At 53.6% G+C, this 21429-nt stretch overlaps 1 protein-coding gene across 3 annotated transcripts in view; it reads left to right on the plus strand.

Annotated features, from left to right (window-relative positions):
• LOC137306229 (B-cell receptor CD22-like) overlaps window positions 1-16675 on the plus strand; it is a 62817-nt gene extending 46142 nt beyond the window's left edge. For 2 of the 3 annotated variants that reach the window (XM_067975356.1, XM_067975355.1), the window contains exons 14-19: window positions 581-668; window positions 3159-3243; window positions 5039-5202; window positions 5862-5952; window positions 10541-10720; window positions 13851-16675. In XM_067975356.1, the coding sequence (XP_067831457.1) occupies window positions 581-668; window positions 3159-3243; window positions 5039-5202; window positions 5862-5952; window positions 10541-10711 (599 nt within the window). In that variant the 3' untranslated portion in view covers window positions 10712-10720; window positions 13851-16675. Of the gene's footprint in view, window positions 1-580; window positions 669-3158; window positions 3244-5038; window positions 5203-5861; window positions 6023-10540; window positions 10721-13850 lie in introns of those variants that run through there. The other variant, XM_067975357.1, reaches the window with a different exon arrangement.
• Window positions 16676-21429: the final 4754 nt, after the last annotated feature.

Raw genomic sequence — 21429 nt, forward strand, 5'->3', positions numbered from 1 at the left:
AAGTTAATCCTGTGGACAGTAGACACTGCAGTCATGGTGCGCCGGTGGTGGAGGGAATTTAAGGAGGTGGGCTGACTGCCGATCGAGCGGACTGATTCGCCCCTCGATAGCGCCGTGGGCATCTAGGGGATGGGCAATAAACACCAGCCTTGCTGGCGACGCCCACATCCCCAGAATGAAGCCAAAAAAAAATCACCAGCGAACAGCCCCACATCTGATGGAGGGACGGTCATTGATGAAGCAGCTGAAGATAGTTTGGGCCTAGGACGGTGCTCTGAGGAACTCCTGGGGCTGAGATGATCGGCCTCCAACGACCGCTACCATCTCCCTTTGCGCTCGGTGTGACTCCAGGCACTGGAGGGTTTCCCCCTCTGATTCCCATTGATCAATTTTACCAGGGGTTCCTTGGTGCCACACTCGGTCAAACGCTGCCTTGACGTAGCAGGCGGTCACTCTCGCCTCACCTCTAGAATTCAGCCTCTTGTGTCCGTTTTTGGACCAACGAGGCCTGAGGCCTAGTGGTTCAGGCATCCGATTTGTATCTCTATACTCTTGCAATTTCCTCTTATCTTTCTTTCAGCCAGGCACACCAGGTTGATAATCATTGTTGTCATTGTTCTGCTGGCCTTCCTCACTGTGGTAGTTGTCGTCTTCCTCATTCTCAGGTGGTAAGTACATTCCCAGTGGAATTTCTGTAACTCGGTCTTTTGCTTTCCCATTGTTTGCCCCTTCCCTCCTGGTTTTGGTCCATTCCATAAGCCTTGGAATCTCATCCGAAGAGATTTTCCGGATCATTAGCGAGGTGGGGTGCTGGCGAGGGAAGAACTGCCCAAACCCTGGTCACCACCAGATATCTCCAAAGGTAACGGCCGTTGACATACAAACGTACCAAAATGAGGGGCAGGAAAAGACCAGGTGGTCCATCAAGCCTGCCCCACACCTCATGAAGGCTGGACCATCGAGTCTAGACACTTTCAACCCTCCCTCCCCACAGTCACGGAATCTCCTGGGAGAGGCACAAAGACCAGAGATAAACTCCCAGGGCCAATAAAATACTCTGGGAAATCCCTCTCCGACTCCCTCAGGCGATCGAACCCCACTCCAGGAGATCACACGGACCGTGTGTTATCTATAAAGACACTTATCTTCTGTACGATGCCATCTCTGCCCCAGTCAGGGATCGGTCCAGCTCCCTCTCGAAGGCAAACAGAGAGTCAGCGTCAATCACACCAGCCGGAAACTCATTCCAGGGGATCACTACTCTCTGGGTTAAAGAGGAACAGCCCAACTCCCGGTCTATTCCAACTTCCTGCGGTGTTTAAACTCATGTCCCAATCTGTCAAACTGGAATAATCTCTCAAATGAATCATAGAATGGTTACAGCACAGAAGGAGGCCATTTGGCCTGTCGAGCCCGTGCTGGCTCTTTGTAAGGGCAATCCAGTTAGTCCCACTCCCCCGCCCTATCCCCGTAGCCCTGCAAATTTTTTCCCTTCAAGTACTTATCCAGTTCCCTTTTGAAGGCCACGATTGAATCTGCCTCCACCACCCCCTCGGGAGGCTCATTCCAGGTCAAAACCACTCGCTGCGTAAAAAAGTTTTTCCTCATGTCACCTTTGGTTCTTTTGCCAATCACCTTAAATCTGTGTCCTCTGGTTCTCGACCCTTCCACCAATGGGAACAGTTTCTCCTTATTTACTTTATCTAAACCGGTCATGATTTTGAACACCTCGATCAAATCTCCTCTCAACCGTCTCTGCTCCAAGGAGAACAACCCCAGCTTCTCCAGTCCATCCACATAACTGAAGTCCCTCATCCCTGGAACCATTCAAGTAAATCTCTTCTGCACCCTCTCCAAGGCCTTCACATCCTTCCTAAAGTGCGGTGCCCAGAATTGGACATTGTGCCCTCTAGACATGTAATCTAACCCTTGCGTTATTTTCTAAACCTCTATCAGGTTGCCTCCAAGTCCAGGCTGCTGCAGAGTGAATAGACCCAGATCTATAAGCCAAGCAGAGTACTAAACTAGGCAACATTCTCATTGATATCCTCTGAACCTTTTCCAAGGCCCATTAAATCGCCCATCGTGTGAGGGGATAATGGCCAGGGTTTAGAAAAAGGTGTTTCATTCTCTCTTCCCTAACCCAGGAGATCACTTCAGGACTCAAAGTGCTAACAGTAGGAACAGGAGGAGGCCATTCAGCCCCTCGAGCCCGTCCCGCCATTCAATGAGGTCACGGCTGACATAGGTAAGGGAACAGAGATGGGACCGGGGATCTTTCTGCCCTCTATGCTCAGCCAATCACAGGATGAACATAATCATTTTACAAAAGGATCCAATAGCCAAAAGCAATCAACAGACGTCAGTGGATGCTGATAAAAAAAGTGTGCAGGATCCTTGCCTTTATTAATAGAGGCACAGAGTACAAAAGCAAGGAAGTTATCGCTAAACCCTTTATAAAACTCTGGTTCGACCTCAGCTGGAGTATTGTGTCCAACTCTGGGCACCGCACTTTAGGAAGGATGTCAAGGCCTTGGAGAGGGTGCGGAGGAGATTTACCAGAATGGTCCCAGGGATGAGGGACTTCAGTTATGTGGAGAGACTGGAGAAGCTGGGATTGTTCTCCTCAGAGCAGAGAAGGTTAAGGGGAGATTTAATCGAGGGGTTCAAAATCACGAATGGGTTTTGATAGAGTAAATAAGGAGAAACTGTTTCCAGTGGCAGGAGGGTCGGTAACCAGAGGACACAGATTTAAGGTAATTGGGAAAAGAACCAGAGGGGGAGATGAGGAGAATTTTTTTTACGCAGCGAGTTGTTCTGATCTGGAATGCGCTGCCTGAAAGGGCGGTGGAAGCAGATTCAATAATAACTTTCAAAAGGGGGAATTGGATAAATACTTGAAGGGGAAAAATTTGCAGGGGAAAGAGCAGGGGGGAGTGGGACTAATTGGATAGCTCTTTCAAAGAGCCAGCACAGGCACGATGGGCCGAATGGCCTCCTCCTGTGCTGTATCATTCTATGACTCCATGACCCCCAAACCCTTCCCATTCCATGAGAGATTATTCTGCAAATCCTCTCGCTCATTCGAAGGAAAATATCTGATGCTAGCGGCTGAATTTCCTCCCTGGAATATTTATGTGCACTGCTGTTTCCTTAAGGAAGAAAACTAAGACGGATTCTCTCAACCAACCAGATACGGATATCGGTCACACTGTCTACAGCGTGATCATGAAACACAATAAGGTAAATGAAACCACAGCGTGAAAGAAAGAACCTGCATTTCTATCAAGCCTTTCACCACCTCAGGACGTCCCAAAGCCCCTTTACAGACAATGAAATACTTTTTGAAGTGTGGTCACTGTTGTAATGTAGGAAACGCGGCAGCCAATTTGCGCACAGCAAGATCCCACGAACGGCAATGTGATAAATGACCAGATCATCTGTTGGTTGAGGGATAAATATCGGCCCAGGACACCGGGGAGAACTCCCCCCTGCTCTTCTTCCAATAGTGGCCGTGGGATCTTTTACGTCCACCTGAGAGGGCAGACGGGGGCTTCGGTTTAATGTCTCATTCGAAAGACGGCCCCTCCGACAGTGCGGCACTCCTTCGGTACTGACCCTCCGACATTGCAGCACTCCCTCGGTATTGACCCTCCGACAGTGCAGCACTCCCTCAGTACTGACCCTCCGACAGTGCAGCACTCCCTCAGTACTGACCCTCCGACAGTGCAGCGCTCCCTCAGTACTGACCCTCCGACAGTGCAGCACTCCCTCAGTACTGACCCTCCGACAGTGCAGCGCTCCCTCAGTACTGACCCTCCGACAGTGCAGCACTCCCTCAGTACTGACCCTCCGACAGTGCAGCGCTCCCTCAGTACTGACCCTCCGACAGTGCAGCACTCCCTCAGTACTGACCCTCTGACAGTGCAGCGCTCCCTCAGTACTGACCCTCCGACAGTGCGGCGCTCCCTCAGTACTGACCCTCCGACATTGCAGCACTCCCTCGATACTGACCCTCTGACAGTGCAGCGCTCCCTCAGTACTGACCCTCCGACATTGCAGCACTCCCTCGATACTGACCCTCTGACAGTGCAGCGCTCCCTCAGTACTGACCCTCCGACATTGCAGCACTCCCTCGATACTGACCCTCTGACAGTGCAGCGCTCCCTCAGTACTGACCCTCCGACATTGCAGCACTCCCTCGATACTGACCCTCTGACAGTGCAGCGCTCCCTCAGTACTGACCCTCCGACAGTGCAGCGCTCCCTCAGTACTGACCCTCCGACAGTGCAGCGCTCCCTCAGTACTGACCCTCCGACAGTGCAGCGCTCCCTCAGTACTGACCCTCCGACAGTGCGGCGCTCCCTCAGTACTGACCCTCCGACAGTGCAGCGCTCCCTCAGTACTAGCACTGGGGAGTGTCGGCCTGGATTATGGGCTCAAACATAGAAACATAGAAAATAGGAGCAGGAGTCGGCCATTCGGCCCTTCAAGCCTGCTCCGCCATTCAATATGATCATGGCTGATCCTCTATCTCAATACCATATTCCCGCTCTCTCCCCATACCCCTTGATGCCTTTTGTGTCTAGAAATCTATCGAGCTCCTTCTTAAATATACTCAGTGACTTGGCCTCCACAGCCTTCTGTGGTAGAGAATTCCACAGGTTCACCACCCTCTGAGTGAAGAAATTTCTCCTCATCTCAGTTCTAAATGTCCTACCCCGTATCCTGAGACTGTGACCCCTCGTTCTGGACCCCCCAGCCAGGGGAAACATCCTCCCTGCATCCAGCCTGTCTAGCCCTGTTAGTTAGAATTTTATACATCTCAAGCCTCTGGAGTGGGGGCTCGAGCCCCCGACCTTCTGTCTCAGGGGTGAGAGTGCGACCTTATGTGGTTGGGTGTCAAATTTTGCTTGCTGACACTGCTGTGAAGCACCTTGGGACGTTTTACTATGTTTAAAGATGCTGTATAGATATTGCCACTGTTGAGAAGTGAGAGGTGAGAATTGAAATTAATAATCTGCGCTCTGCTTTGCAGTCAAAGGAAAACACAGTGTATGAAAACATGGTGATGACCGAAGTGATGGCCTCCAACTGCAATCAGAGTCCTCTCCGGCCTGAAGACCGTATCGAGTACGCCTCGATCAACTTTACTCATGGTTCCAGAGATATCGGAGGACGTCACCAAAAGGATACGGCTTGGTTCGTATCTGCTGCTGGTGCCTTTGTTACCTCCAGACGCCATTATTCCAACGGTCTCCTGGCCGTCCTCCCATCTCCCACCCTCCGTAAACTCCAGCTCATCCAAAAACTCTGCTGCCCTGCTGTATCCTAACTCGCACCGAGTCCCGTTCACCCATCACCCACTGTGCTCGCTGACCCACATTGGCTCCCGGTTCCGGGAACGCCTCGATTTTAAATTCCTCATCCTTGTTTTCAAATCCCTCGCGCCCCCCTTTCCCTATCTCTGTAACCTCCTCCAGCCCTCCGAGATCTCTGCGCCCCTCCAATCCCGGCCTCCCGCGCAGCCCCCCGATTCCCATCGCTCCGCCATTGGCGGCCGTGCTTTCAGCTGCCCGGGCCCTGAGCTCTGATGGGGAGGTCACGGAGGGATTCGAACAGGAGGATGGAGAGTTTTAAAATCGAGGCGCGGCCAGACCGGGAGCCAGTGTCGGTCAGCGAGCACAGGGTGGGTGATGGGGGAACGGGACTCGGTGCGAGTTAGGATACTGTGGGGGGGGGCAGCAGAGTTTTGGATGAGCTGGAGTTCACGGAGGGCGGGAGATGGGAGGCCAGCCGGGAGAGACAGTCATAATATTTACCTTTTTTTTGACTCTCGCGTTTCCTTTTGAATTTCACAGGCCGACAGGAAAGGAAAATTCCAGAGTGAATCGGCAGGCTGATGAGAAAGTAATTTATGGCCTTGTACACAAAGCACCTCCTTCAACCAAGGTACAGCAGGAGATGCGATGGCAATATGAGCTGTTGGATTAAATCATCTGGTTTATGCATTGACTCGGAGGTACAGAGACACCGAAAGCATCGACTGAGCAAATGCCCGCGTGTATTTTAAAAGCAAAATAATGCGGAAACTGGAAATCTGAAATAAGAACAGAAAATGCAACGGCAGCTCAGCGAGTGAGGCAGCGTCTGTGGAGAAAGAAACGGAGTTAATGTTTCAGGTCGAAGGCCTCTCGTCCGATATGTGTGTGTGTGTGTGTTTTCATTAACAGCAGACATGTGAGTGGACTGCAGAGTAGCGAACAGGCCGCATGTCAGATCCGGCTCAGTGGGCCACACCCCGTGAGTCAGAAGGTCGTGGGTTCGAGCCCCCACTCCAGAGACTCGAGCCCCACAATCCAGGCCGACACTCCCCAGTGCCCAGTACTGAGGGAGCGCCGCACTGTCGGAGGGTCAGTACTGAGGGAGCGCCGCACTGTCGGAGGGTCAGTACTGAGGGAGCGCCGCACTGTCGGAGGGTCAGTACTGAGGGAGCGCCGCACTGTCGGAGGGTCAGTACTGAGGGAGTGCTGTACTGTCGGAGGGTCAGTACTGAGGGAGCGCCGCACTGTCGGAGGGTCAGTACTGAGGGAGCGCCGCACAGTCGGAGGGTCAGTACTGAGGGAGTGCTGTACTGTCGGAGGGTCAGTACTGAGGGAGCGCCGCACTGTCGGAGGGTCAGTACTGAGGGAGGGCCGCACTGTCGGAGGGTCAGTACTGAGGGAGCGCCGCACTGTCGGAGGGTCAGTACTGAGGGAGGGCCGCACTGTCGGAGGGTCAGTACTGAGGGATCGCTACGCCGTCGGAGGGTCAGTACTGAGGGAGCGCTGCACTGTCGGAGGGTCAGTACTGAGGGAGCGCCACACTGTCGGAGGCTCAGTACTGAGGGAGCGCCGCACTGTCGGAGGGTCAGTACTGAGGGAGCGCTGCACTGTCGGAGGGTCAGTACTGAGGGAGCGCCGCACTGTCGGAGGGTCAGTACTGAGGGAGCGCCGCACTGTCGGAGGGTCAGTACTGAGGGAGCGCCGCACTGTCGGAGGGTCAGTACCGAGGGAGCGCTGCACTGTCGGAGGGTCAGTACTGAGGGAGCGCTGCACTGTTGGAGGTGCCGTCTTTCGGATGAGACGTTAAACCGAGGCCCCGTCTGCCCTCTCGGGTGGATGTAAAAGATCCCACGGCCACTATTTCGAAGAAGAGCAGGGGGGAGTTCTCCCCGGTGTCCTGGGGCCGATATTTATCCCTCAACCAACATCACGAAAAAAACAGATGATCTGATCATTATCACATTGGTGTTTGCGGGATCTTGCTGTGCGCAATTCGGCTGAATTTGACAATGAAGGTAATCCATTGGCTGTGAAGCATTTTGGGATGTCCTGAGTTTGTGAAAGCCGCGATATAAATGCTTCTTATTGTATCTGATGGTCAAAGACCAGCCATCAGTGAAACATAGTGCAGCATCACAGGCCTGTAAAAGTAAGAACTTGCCTTTATAGGGCGCCTTTCACGTCCTCAGGACGTCCCGCGGCCAACGAGCGACCTTCTGAGCGGCACGTGCCGCGTGGGGGAGACGCAGCAGCCGTATATGCGCACAGCAGGATCCCGCAAGCTGCAAACGGATGGATGGTCCCGGTGGTGTTGACAGAGGGACACCCGGGGAGAGAGCTTCCCTGTTGTTCGATCAGCGCGAAGGCATCTTTAAGCACCCAGTGTGGGGACTGGAGTCACGTGTAGGCCCCAGACCCTGGGGTCAGGGTTCAAGGTTCATTGACCCCTGATTTTAGTGAACCAGTTGGGTTTTTATGACAACCCGGCGGCCGACGTGGCCAGTTCCGTTTACGTTTGTTCGACAAACGCCCCCGGTTTATTCAGTTTTATTTTACGGTGGAGTTTGGTGAAAAAGTCCAATTTAGTTTCGCTTGGAATCGACTTGAGCTGGAAACCAACAGCCACAAAAAAAAGAAATGGTAGATTTCAGACACGAAAATATTCATTGTGGGTTAGGAAATTAGGCAGTAACGAAGAGTTGCCTCACACCAGCCTGATTGCATCTGCAAATCCTGGCTGGGTTTTGTAATTTTTCCTGTTACATTTCATCGAGGCGGAAAGTTCAGAAAACGTTTGGTGGGGACTGGACTCAGGATGTAGATCGCACGGAAGTAAGATTGAAAAGCAGCTCCACACTTCCCATAAATACTCGGAGGCGAAACATTCGTAGGGCTGTGGGGAAACAGCAGGGGGGGTGGGGGAGCGGGACTAATTGCTCGTTGGAAGAGCCGGCACAGGCACGATGGGCCGAATGGCCGCCTGCTGTGCTGTAGCATTCTATCATTATGTGAGTCAGGCCAGTTGTCTCATCTCCGCAGCTCTGACAGTGCGGCGCTCCCTCAGTACTGACCCTCCGATAGTACAGCGCTCCCTCAGTACTGACCCTCCGACAGTGCGGCACTCCCTCAGTACTGACCCTCCGACAGTGCGGCGCTCCCTCAGTACTGACCCTCCGACAGTGCGGCGCTCCCTCAGTACTGACCCTCCGACAGTGAGGCGCTCCCTCAGTACTGACCCTCCGACAGTGCGGCACTCCCTCAGTACTGACCCTCCGACAGTGCGGCGCTCCCTCAGTACTGACCCTCCGACAGTGAGGCGCTCCCTCAGTACTGACCCTCCGACAGTGCGGCGCTCCCTCAGTACTGACCCTCCGACAGTGCGGCGCTCCCTCAGTATTGACCATCCGACAGTGCAGCGCTCCCTCAGTACTGACCCTCCCACAGTACAGCGCTCCCTCAGTACTGACCCTCCAACAGTACAGCGCTCCCTCAGTACTGACCCTCCGACAGTATAGCGCTCCCTCAGTACTGACCCTCCGACAGTGCAGCGCTCCCTCAGTACTGACCCTCCGACAGTGCGGCACTCCCTCATACTGACCCTCCGACAGTGCAGCACTCCCTCAGTACTGACCCTCCGACAGTGCAGCGCTCCCTCAGTACTGACCCTCCGACAGTGCAGCACTCCCTCAGTACTGACCCTCCAACAGGGCAGCACTCGCTCAGTACTGACCCTCCGACAGGGCAGCACTCCCCCAATAGATCGAATCGGGCCAGGACCTACTCCGTTAATGGTAGGGCGTTGGGGAGAGTTATAGAACAAAGAGATCTAGGAGTACAGGTTCATAGCTCCTTGAAAGTGGAGTCACAGGTGGATAGGGTGGTGAAGAAGGCATTCAGCATGCTTGGTTTCATTGGTCAGAACATTGAATGCAGGAGTTGGGATGTCTTGTTGAAGTTGTACAGGGAATTGGTGAGGCCACACTTGGAATACTGTGTACAGTTCTGGTCACCCTATTATAGAAAGGATATTATTAAACTAGAAAGAGTGCAGAAAAGATTTACTAGGATGCTACCGGGACTTGATGGTTTGACTTATAGGGAGAGGTTAGACAGACTGGGACTTTTTTCCCTGGAGAGTAGGAGGTTAAGGGGTGATCTTATAGAAGTCTATAAAATAATGAGGGGCATAGATAAGGTAGACAGTCAAAATCTTTTCCCAAAGGTAGGGGAGTCTATAACGAGGGGGCATAGATTTAAGGTGAGATGGGAGAGATACAAAAGGATCCAGAGGGGCAATTTTTTCACTCAAAGGGTGGTGAGTGTCTGGAACGAGCTGCCAGGGGCAGTAGTAGAGGCGGGTACAATTTTGTCTTTTAAAAAGCATTTGGACAGTTACATGGGTAAGATGGGTATAGAGGGATATGGGCCAAGTGCAGGCAATTGGGACAAGCTTACTGGTGTAAACTGGGCGACATGGACATGTTGGGCCGAAGGGCCTGTTTCCATGTTGTAACTTCTATGATTCTATGATACTGACCCTCCAACAGGGCAGCACTCCCTCATACTGACCCTCTGACAGTGCAGCACTCCCTCAGTACTGACCCTCCGACAGTGCAGCACTCCCTCAGTACTGACCCTCCGACAGTGCGGCGCTCCCTCAGTACTGACCCTCCAACAGTGCAGCGCTCCCTCAGTACTGACCCTCCAACAGTACAGCGCTCCCTCAGTACTGACCCTCCGACAGTGCAGCGCTCCCTCAGTACTGACCCTCCAACAGTGCAGCGCTCCCTCAGTACTGACCCTCCGACAGTGCGGCGCTCCCTCAGTACTGACCCTCCGACAGTGCGGCGCTCCCTCAGTACTGACCCTCCGACAGTGCGGCGCTCCCTCAGTACTGACCCTCCGACAGTGCGGCGCTCCCTCAGTACTGACCCTCCGACAGTGCGGCGCTCCCTCAGTACTGACCCTCCGACAGTGCGGCGCTCCCTCAGTACTGACACTGGGGGAGTGCCGGCTGGGATTACGGGGCTCGAGTCTCTGGAGTCGGGGCTCGAACCCACGACCTTCTGACTCAGAGGCGAGGGATGAAAGACCCACTGAGCCTCGGCTTAAAAGTTCAGAAGAAGCAAAAGTAGAGGAAGATAAGTAGCCAGCCAGAGCGTGTTTCCCATTCGGGAGTGGCAAACCAACTCATTCTGATTTTGCCCCTGTTACAGCACCAAGCCACCGATGATTATGAAAATGTTGGCCATATATACTCAAATGGGGACGACACAAGTGAGGATGAAATCAATTACACCTCAGTTGTGCACGTAAACAAGCCCAGGAACCGTTTGCAACGACAGGAATCGGAGGAAAGCATCGACTACACCGCCATCAGGTTTTAACCCATTCAGGTACTGTTCCCTGAATAACTCCTGGAGTTAAGGCAACAGGCAGTAACGGCAGAAACTGCTGGGAACGCACCAAGAAAGGGCTCCAGCTGGAGCATTGTGTCCAATTCTGGGCACCGCACTTTAGGAAGGATGTCAAGGCCTTGGAGAGGGTGCAGAGGAGATTTACCAGAATGGGACCAGGGATGAGGGACTTCAGTTATGTGGAGAGACTGGAGAAGCTGGGATTGTTCTCCTTAGAGCAGAGAAGGTTAAGGGGAGATTTAATCGAGGGGTTCAAAATCATGAGGGGTTTTGATAGAGTAAATAAGGAGAAACTGTTTCCAGTGGCAGGAGGGTCGGTAACCAGAGGACACAGATTTAAGGTAATTGGCAAAAGAACCAGAGGGGGAGATGAGGAGAATGTTTTTTTACGCAGCGAGTTGTTCTGATCTGGAATGCGCTGCCTGAAAGGGCGGTGGGAGCAGATTCAATCGTGGCTTTCAAAAAGGAATTGGATAAATACTTGAAGGGAAAAAATTTGCAGGGGTACGGGGAAAGGGCGGGGGAGTGGGACAAACCGAATTGCTCGTACAAGGAGTCGGCACAGGCTCGATGGGACGAATGGCCTCCTTCTGAGCTGCAACCATTCTATGATTGTACTCTATGAAAAATTTGCAGGGCTGTGGGGAAAGAGTGGGACTAATTGGGTAGTTCTTTCAAGGGGCCGGCACGGGCTCGAAAGGGCCGAGTGGCCTCTCTCTGATTTTATGATTCTGTGTTCGTGTTTCGGACGGGACACTCGATGAGATGTGTCACACTTGGCCCTGCTCCCCAGAACCCCAACACTGCAAACTCATATGATTGGGGCATAGTTATGAGTATCTTCTGCAAGATCCATTGCTTTGCGGTTAAGCCTAGCGAGCGAGTACCCCAGATTCAGAGTTGTATCTGACCCCATCCTCATGTGATATCTACACGCACACAAACCAGGACTGACTTATGCTCTTCCTTAGCCGAGATGCACCAAACCAAATCTTAAGGCTTCCATCAAACACTCCACCAGAGACCAGCGATTGCAACACGGACCAGGGAATCAACCTGCAACCTTCCCACTGTGTTAAACCGAGGGCCCCGTCTGCCCCTCTCGGGGTGGACGTGAAAGATCCCACGGCCACTATTTCGAAGAAGGGCAGGGGGGTGGTTCTCCCCACCGCCCCCCCCCACCAGTGTCCCGGGGCCGATATTTATCCCTCAACCAACATCACTTAAAAAAAAAACAGATGATCTGGCCATTTATCACATTGCTGGTTGTGGGATCTTGCTGTGCGCAAATTGGCTGCCGAGTTTCCTGCATTGACCACACTCCAAAAAGTACTTCATTGGCTGTAAAGCGCTTGGGACGTCCTGAGGTCATGGAAGGCGCTTTATCGTAGAATCATTGAATCTCACAGCACAGGAGGAGGCCATTCGGCCCATCGTGCCCGTGCCGGCTCTTTGAAAGAGCTGTCCAATTTAGTCCCACGCCCCCAACCCCTCCCCTTCCCCCCATAACCCTGGAAATTAGTCCTTTTCAGGTACATGTCCAATTGCCATTTTGAAAGTTCCCATGGAATCTGCTCCCACCGCCCTTTCAGGGAGCGCGTTCCAGATCATAACAACCCTCTGTGTATAAACATTCTCCTCATCTCCCCCTCCGGGTCTTTTGCCAATTACCTTAAATCTGTGTCCTCTGGTTACCGACCCTCCTGCCACTGGAAACAGTTTCTCCTTATTTACTCCATCAAAACCCCTCATGATTTTGAACCCCTCTATTAAATCTCCCCTTAACCTTCTCTGCTCTAAGGAGAACAATCCCAGCTTCTCCAGTCTCTCCACATAACTGAAGTCCCTCATCGCTGGGATCCGCCTGGTATATAAAGTATGTAAAGGCAAGTTCTTTCTTTCTGGCAATTTCAGTGCAGTTGTTGACAGGGGGCGCGATACAGTACAAAAGGCGCTAGACCAGGAAGACCAGGCAGCCAACTAGAGGACGCAAGCTAGAACTGACTCATGCATACTGTGTACAGTTCTGGTCTCCATATACCTTGGTTAGACCACACTTGGAGCACTGTGCACAGTTCTGGTCTCCATATACCTTGGTTAGACCACACTTGGAGCACTGTGCACAGTTCTGGTCTCCATATACCTTGGTTAGACCACACTTGGAGCACTGTGCACAGTTCTGGTCTCCATATACCTTGGTTAGACCACACTTGGAGCACTGTGCACAGTTCTGGTCTCCATATACCTTGGTTAGACCACACTTGGAGCACTGTGCACAGTTCTGGCCTCCATATACCTTGGTTAGACCACACTTGGAGTACTGTGCACAGTTCTGGTCTCCATATACCTTGGTTAGACCACACTTGGAGCACTGTGCACAGTTCTGGTCTCCATATACCTTGGTTAGACCACACTTGGAGCACTGTGCACAGTTCTGGTCTCCATATACCTTGGTTAGACCACACTTGGAGCACTGTGCACAGTTCTGGTCTCCATATTATTAAAAGGATATAGAGGCACTGGGGAAGGTGCAAAAAAGATTTACAAGGATGATACCAGAACTGAGAGGTTATAACCATCAGGAAAGACTGAACAGGCTGGAGTTCTTTTCTCTAGAAAAGAGAAGGCTGAGGGGTGACCTGATAGAGGTCTTTAAGATTATGAAAGGGGTTCGATAGGGTAGACGTAGAGAAGATGTTTCCACTTGTGGGGGAGACCAGAACTAGGGGGCCATAAATATAAGATAGTCACTAATAAATCCAATAGGGAATTCAGGAGAAACTTCTTTACCCAGAGAGTGGTGAGAATGTGGAACTCGATCCCACAAGGAGTGGTTGAGGTGAATAGTGTAGATACATTTAAGGGGAAGCTGGATAAACACATGAGGGAGAAAGGAATAGAAGGATATGGTGATAGGGTGAGATGGAGTAGGGAGGGAGGAGGCTCGTGTGGAGCATAAACACCGGGATAGACCAGTTGGGCCGAATGGCCTGTTTCTGTGCTGTACATTCGATGTAATTCGATGAACTATTGGGTATTCGGAGTCAAATCCTCTGTCTTTATCTGAACTAATTCTCTCTCTGCCTCTCTCACCTTCTCCTTCCTGCAGCTCCATTGGTCTCTGAGGGAGCAATGAACTGGATTCAACCGGGAAGAAAGGTTTAGCTGAATACTCCCCCACCCTCAGAGAAGACAGCGACGAAGAAAGTTGCTGAACACATGACACTTCACGCTGACAAAGGCACCGAATTTGATTGGGGCGGGTTCCTGCTGTGCTTGACCGAGGTCCACTGTCCATCTGGCATCCAATTTACGTCCAGATAAGGTCAACCATCTCCTGTAGAGTTGCCAACCCTCCAGGATTGTCCTGGAGTCTCCGGGAATTAAAGACTAATCTTCAGGACGCTTGCCGCGAGCAAAAGGAAAGCGGCAGAGAGAGAGAAAGATCTCAAGGGGGACGTTAAAAGAAAAATTGAATGTTTTAAAAAGTATTTTCTTTCGTTTATTGTATTGGGGTTGCGGGGGGCATAAAAAATGGTTCGTTGGCTGAAAGTCAAGAATCATCCAATCGGGGTTAATGTGGAACCCGTTCGCTTTTCCGATTGGCGGAGTCTCGTGAGGATGGGCGTGTTGGGCGACCAATGGCGGGAGTGTGTGGGGGGGAGGGGGAGGGAGGTCCATAGCAACAAATTGCATTTATATAGCGCCTTTAATGTAGTAAAACGTCCCAAGGCGCTTCACAGGAGCGTAAATCAGACAAAATTTGACACCGAGCCGCATAAGGAGATATTAGGACAGGTGACCAAAAGCTTGGTCAAAGAGGTGGGTTTTAAGGAGCGTCTTAAAGGAGGAGAGAGAGAGGCGGAGAGGTTTAGGGAGGGAATTCCGGAGCTTGGCGCCCAGGCAGCTGAAGGCACGGCCGCCAATGGTGGAGCGATGGAAATCGGGGGATACGCAAGAGGCCAGAATTGGAGGAGCGCAGAGATCTCGGAGGGTCGTAGGGGGCTGGAGGAGGTCACAGAGATTGGGAGGGGAGAGGAGGCCATGGAGGGATTTGAAAACGAGGATGAGGATTTTAAAATCGAGGCGTTGCCGGACCGGGAGCCAATGGAGGTCAGCGAGCACAGGGGGCGATGGGTGAACGGGACTCGGTGCGAGTTAGGATACGGGGATGAAACCTTCAGAAATACGTCCAATCAGAGTTGGCAGCCCCGACTCTCCCTGTGGTCATTCAACCGTCAAATCGTAAACTTAAAGGCGCCTCAGGTTCAACTTCATCTTTAACCCCTTGAATACTGATTGCACTGGCAATATCGTTCTGTCGTTGTTCCCCGATGGGTACACGCTGAGCTTTTCAGGGCAGGGAGGAATCCAGGTTCAGTATCCACTCCGCACCCTGTGCTGAGTTTGCTGATCTCAGCCTGAGGGGACGCTACAACTCGTTCCTCTGGCAGGAGGGTTTTGGGATGAGGGGGTTATCTTATGAGGAAAGGTTGGACAAGTTGGGCCTGTATACACTGGAGTTTAGAAGAATGAGAGGTGATCTTATTGAAACATATAAGATCCTGAGGGGACTAGAAGGGGTAGACGCTGAGAGGATGTTTCCCCTTGAGGGAGAGACCAGAACTAGGGGGTCACAGTTTAAAAATAAGGGGTCTTCCATTTAAGACGGAGATGAGGAGAAATTTTTTCTCTCAGAGGGTCGTGAGTCTGTGGGACTCCCTTCCCCAGAGAGCGGTGGAGGCAGGGTCATTGTATATTTTTAAGGCTGAGTTAGATAGATTCCTGATTAACAAGGGAGTCAAAGGTTATAGTAGGTAGATTGGAAAGTAGGGTTGAGGTCACAATCAGGTCAGCCATGATCTTATCAAATGGCAGAGCAGGCTCGAGGGGCCGAATGGCCTCCTTCTGTGCTGTACGATTGACTCTGTGACTTTGGATATGGAGATACAATCTTCAAATTCGAGCTAGGCCTTTTCAGGAATGAAATCGGGGAGCAATTTTTCACACAAAGGGGAGTGGAAATCTGGAACTCTCTTCCCCCCAAAGGGGTGTGGATGCTGGGGCTTTCAAGGCTGAGATCGACAGATTTCTGTTGGGTTAAGGGTCGTCAAGGGACACGGAGCAAAGGCGGGTAAATGGAGTCGAGGTACAGATCAGCCGTGATCTGAGGGAATGGCGGAGCAGGCCCGAGGGGCTGAATGGGCCTCCTCCTCCTGCTGCTAATGTTCCTTCCTGACATAACCGTGGGGAGGACCGAGGCCCAGACTCAAACAACTGGGAGAGAAAGCAAAGCCATAATCAAGAGTCATTGGTGAGATGACACCAAGCCTGTAGGTCGTAGGAGGGAGGGAAGTCTGAGGGAGGTGAGGAGCTCCACATTTTGAGGAAGGTTCGTGAAGTGTAGTCACTGTTGTAATGTAGGAAGCCTGACAACCAATTTACGCACAGCAAGATCCCACAGACAGCAATGTGATAGATGACCAGTTAATCTGTTTTTTATTGATGTTAGTTGAGGGATAAATATCGGTCCCCCTGCTCTTCTTCGAAACAGTGGCCGTGGGATCTTTTGCATCCACCCGAGAGGGGCAGACGGGGGCCCTCGGTTTAAGGTCTCGTCCGAAAGACGGCACCTCCGACAGTGCGGCGCTCCCTCAGTACTGACCCTCCGACAGTGCGGCGCTCCCTCAGTACTGACCCTCCGACAGTGCGGCGCTCCCTCAGTACTGACCCTCCGACAGTGCGGCGCTCCCTCAGTACCGACCCTCCGACAGTGCGGCGCTCCCTCAGTACTGACCCTCCGACAGTGCGGCGCTCCCTCAGTACCGACCCTCCGACAGTGTGGCGCTCCCTCAGTACTGACCCTCCGACAGTGCAGCGCTCCCTCAGTACCGACCCTCCGACAGTGCAGCGCTCCCTCAGTACTGACCCTCCGACAGTGCGGCGCTCCCTCAGTACTGACCCTCCGACAGTGCGGCGCTCCCTCAGTACTGACCCTCCGACAGTGCGGCGCTCCCTCAGTACTGACCCTCCGACAGTGCGGCGCTCCCTCAGTACTGACCCTCCGACAGTGCGGCGCTCCCTCAGTACTGACCCTCCGACAGTGCGGCGCTCCCTCAGTACTGACCCTCCGACAGTGCGGCGCTCCCTCAGTACTGACCCTCCGACAGTGCGGCGCTCCCTCAGTACTGACCCTCCGACAGTGCGGCGCTCCCTCAGTACCGACCCTCCGACAGTGCGGCGCTCCCTCAGTACTGACCCTCCGACAGTGCGGCGCTCCCTCAGTACTGACCCTCCGACAGTGCGGCGCTCCCTCAGTACCGACCCTCCGACAGTGCGGCGCTCCCTCAGTACTGACCCTCCGACAGTGCAGCGCTCCCTCAGTACCGACCCTCCGACAGTGCGGCGCTCCCTCAGTACTGACCCTCCGACAGTGCGGCGCTCCCAACGGGTCTGGATTTCAACTCAGTGAGGGGACGCGGGGAGGAGGAAGAGTGTGTAGGACGGTGGGGGGGGGGTTGGAACTGAGGAGGAACAAGGAAAGTCAGAGGTTGGGACCGAGATTGATGGTTGGAGGTTAGAGTTGGACGGAGGCCTGTTGATGTCAACACATTGAGGGGGGATGCCCAACTTCCTCCTGAAATTATTTACCCCCCCCCCCCCACTTCGATAGGGTTGCCAACCCTCCAGGATTGCCCTGGAGTCTCCAGGAATTAAAGATTAACCTCCAGGACTCTTCACTTGCGTTTAACGGGAATTGGGCGAGCGGGAAAGCAAATGGCGGTTTGACCGACAACGCAACATTCGTCCAATCGGGCAACAGAGAGACCGCTCGCTTTCCAATTGGCCGTGGGTAAGGCGGATCCTCGTGAGGATTGACGCGTTGGGCGACCAATGGCGGGAGGGAGTGGGGGACGTGGGGGTGCGGATGGAGGCGGGAGGGTCATGTGACGAGACCTCCAGGAATGCGTCCAACCAGAGTTGGCGACCCCTCCTCTCTCGGTCTGCGAGGCCAGTTCCACGCAAGACTCTCCAACGTCAAAACACAAATAGTTTGCTGCTTGGGTGAATTTAAGCAAAAAAAAAATGTGACATACTGTGTGAATGTAATAAACCTTTTATATCCCAAAGTAAAACCTTGTCCCAAGATCTGATTAATCCAGGCCGAAGTCTCACTCTCTGATCTGTCATCTGATTATTCTGATTCAAAGATTTAACCAGAGGGTTTAAAGAAAGAAAGATTCCCATTTCTACACTGCCTTTCACCACCTCAGACAATGAAGTACTTTTTTTGAAGTGCGGTCACTGTTGTAATGTAGGAAACGTGGCAGCCAATTTGCGCACAGCAAGATCCCACAAACAGCAATGTGATAATGACCAGATCATCTGTTCTTTAGTGATGTTGGTTGAGGGATAAATATCGGCCCCAGGACACCGGGGAGAACTCCCCCCTGCTCTTCTTCAAAATAGCAGCCGTGGGATCTTTTGCATCCACCCGAGAGGGGCAGAGGGGGCCCTCGGTTTAACGTCTCATCCAAAAGACGGCACCTCCGACATTGCGGCGCTCCCTCAGTACTGACCCTCCGACAGTGCAGCACTCCCTCAGTACTGACCCTCCGACAGTGCGGCGCTCCCTCAGTACTGACCCTCCGACAGTGCGGCGCTCCCTCAGTACTGACCCTCTGACTATGCAGCGCTCCCTCAGTACTGACCCTCCAACAGTGCAGCACTCCCTCAGTACCGACCCTCCGACAGTGCGGCGCTCCCTCAGTACTGACCCTCCGACAGTGCGGCGCTCCCTCAGTACTGACCCTCCGACAGTGCGGCGCTCCCTCAGTACTGACCCTCCGACAGTGCGGCACTCCCTCAGCACTGACCCTCCGACAGTGCGGCACTCCCTCAGTACCGACCCTCCGACAGTGCGGCACTCCCTCAGTACTGACCCTCCGACAGTGCGGGGCTCCCTCAGTACTGACCCTCCGACAGTGCAGCACTCTCTCAGTACTGACCCTCCGACAGTGCGGCGCTCCCTCAGTACTGACCCTCCGACAGTGCAGCGCTCCCTCAGTACTGACCCTCCGACAGTGCAGCGCTCCCTCAGTACTGACCCTCCGACAGTGCGGCGCTCCCTCAGTACTGACCCTCCGACAGTGCGGCGCTCCCTCAATACTGACCCTCCGACAGTGCGGTGCTCCCTCAGTACTGACCCTCCGACAGTGCAGCGCTCCCTCAGTACTGACCCTCCGACAGTGCAGCGCTCCCTCAGTACTGACCCTCCGACAGTGCGGCGCTCCCTCAGTACTGACCCTCCGACAGTGCGGCGCTCCCTCAGTACCAACCCTCCGACAGTGCGGCACTCCCTCAGCACTGACCCTCCGACAGTGCGGCGCTCCCTCAGTACTGACCCTCTGACTATGCAGCGCTCCCTCAGTACTGACCCTCCGACAGTGCGGCGCTCCCTCAGTACTGACCCTCCGACAGTGCGGCGCTCCCTCAATACTGACCCTCCGACAGTGCGGCGCTCCCTCAGTACTGACCCTCCGACAGTGCGGCGCTCCCTCAGTACTGACCCTCCGACAGTGCGGCGCTCCCTCAGTACTGACACTCCGACAGTGCGGCACTCCCTCAGCACTGACCCTCCGACAGTGCGGCACTCCCTCAGTACCGACCCTCCGACAGTGCGGCACTCCCTCAGCACTGACCCTCTGACAGTGCGGCACTCCCTCTGTACTGACACTCCGACAGTGCAGCGCTCCCTCAGTACTGCCCCTCCGACAGTGCGGTGCTCCCTCAGTACTGACCCTCCGACAGTGCAGCGCTCCCTCAGTACTGACCCTCCGAGAGTGCAGCGCTCCCTCAGTACTGACCCTCCGACAGTGCGGTGCTCCCTCAGTACCGACCCTCCGACAGTGCGGCGCTCCCTCAGTACTGACCCTCCGACAGTGCGGCGCTCCCTCAGTACTGACCCTCCGACAGTGCGGCGCTCCCTCAGTACTGACCCTCCGACAGTGCGGCGCTCCCTCAGTACTGACCCTCCGACAGTGCGGCGCTCCCTCAGTACTGACCCTCCGACAGTGCGGCGCTCCCTCAGTACTGACCCTCCGACAGTGCGGCGCTCCCTCAGTACTGGGCACTGGGGGTGTCGGCCTGGATTATGGGGCACAAGTCTTTGGAGCGGAGAGTCAAACGCACAACTTTCCGACTCAGAGGCGAGAATGCTACACTCTGAGCCGCAGCTGACATCTTATCGATATGATGGGTTTTGGGAAGGTTTTTGAAAGGTGAAGAGGGAGATGGAGAGACAGAGGGGTTTTGGGGAAGGAGTTCAAGAGAGTAGGACAGAGGTGAATGAAGACATGGCCACCAATGGTGGTATTGAAGGGAACACTCTGAGCTCGTTCAACGGGAAAAGGTGATTTTCAACAATACAGAGCCTTAAACGTAGTAAAACATCTCAAGGCGCTTCACAGGAGCGATTATCAAACAAAATTTGACACCGAGCCACATAAGGAGATATTAGGACAGGCGACCAAAAGCTTGGTCAAAGAGGCAGGTTTTAAGGAGCGTCTTAAAGGAGGAGAGAGAGAGGCGGAGAGGTTTAGGGAGGGAATTCCAGAGCTTAGGGCCCAGGCAGCTGAAGGCACGGCCGCCAATGGTGGAGCGATGGGAATCGGGGGATGGGCAAGAGGCCAGAATTGGAGGAGCGCAGAGATCTCGGAGGGTCGGAGGGGCTGGTGGAGGTTACAGAGATAGGGAGGGGGCGCGAGAAGGCGAGGGAGGGATTTGAACACGAGGATGAGAATTTTACAATTGAGGCGTTCCCGGACCGGGAGCCAATGTAGGTCAGCGAGCACAGGAGGGTAATGGGTGAACGGGACTTGGTACGAGTTAGGATACGGGAGGGGGCAGAGTTTTGGATGAGCTGAAATTTGCGGAGGGTGGGAGATGGGAGGCCGGCCAGGAGAGCATTGGAGTAGTCGAGTCTAGAGGTAACAATGAATAAATAATAATCTATAAATGCAGGTAAGTACTATTAGACATAGCAATCTTCAAAATGGAGTCTTTCTTTCGATTGCTATTTGTGACTTGTTTCGATTTGTGTTTACAACGTTGCTGTAAATGAGGAACAGAGGAGATCTGGCTCAGTTTCATCACCATTTTATACACTAATAAAACTCAGGCACTTCTCTAAGTTCTCACTGCTACTCACCATTACACAACTGCCAGTTGTGCCTCAGTGGGCCGCTCTCTCTCACCACTGCAGACAGGAGGTTGTGGGTTCAAATCACACTCAACAGATCTGAGCAAATAATCCAGGCCGACACCCCCCAGTGCCAGTACTGAGGGAGCGCCGCACTGTCGGAGGGTCAGTACTGAGGGAGCGCCGCACTGTCGGAGGGTCAGTACTGAGGGAGCGCTGCACTGTCGGAGGGTCAGTACTGAGGGAGCGCCGCACTGTCGGAGGGTCAGTACTGAGGGAGCGCCGCACTGTCGGAGGGTCAGTACTGAGGGAGCGCTGCACTGTCGGAGGGTCAGTACTGAGGGAGCGCCGCACTGTCGGAGGGTCAGTACTGAGGGAGCGCCGCACTGTCGGAGGGTCAGTACTGAGGGAGCGCCGCACTGTCGGAGGGTCAGTACTGAGGGAGCGCCGCACTGTCGGAGGGTCAGTACTGAGGGAGTGCCGCACT

The sequence above is a fragment of the Heptranchias perlo genome, chromosome 42 (genome assembly GCF_035084215.1).
Source record: "Heptranchias perlo isolate sHepPer1 chromosome 42, sHepPer1.hap1, whole genome shotgun sequence".
In the NCBI taxonomy this organism is placed as follows: domain Eukaryota; kingdom Metazoa; phylum Chordata; class Chondrichthyes; order Hexanchiformes; family Hexanchidae; genus Heptranchias; species Heptranchias perlo.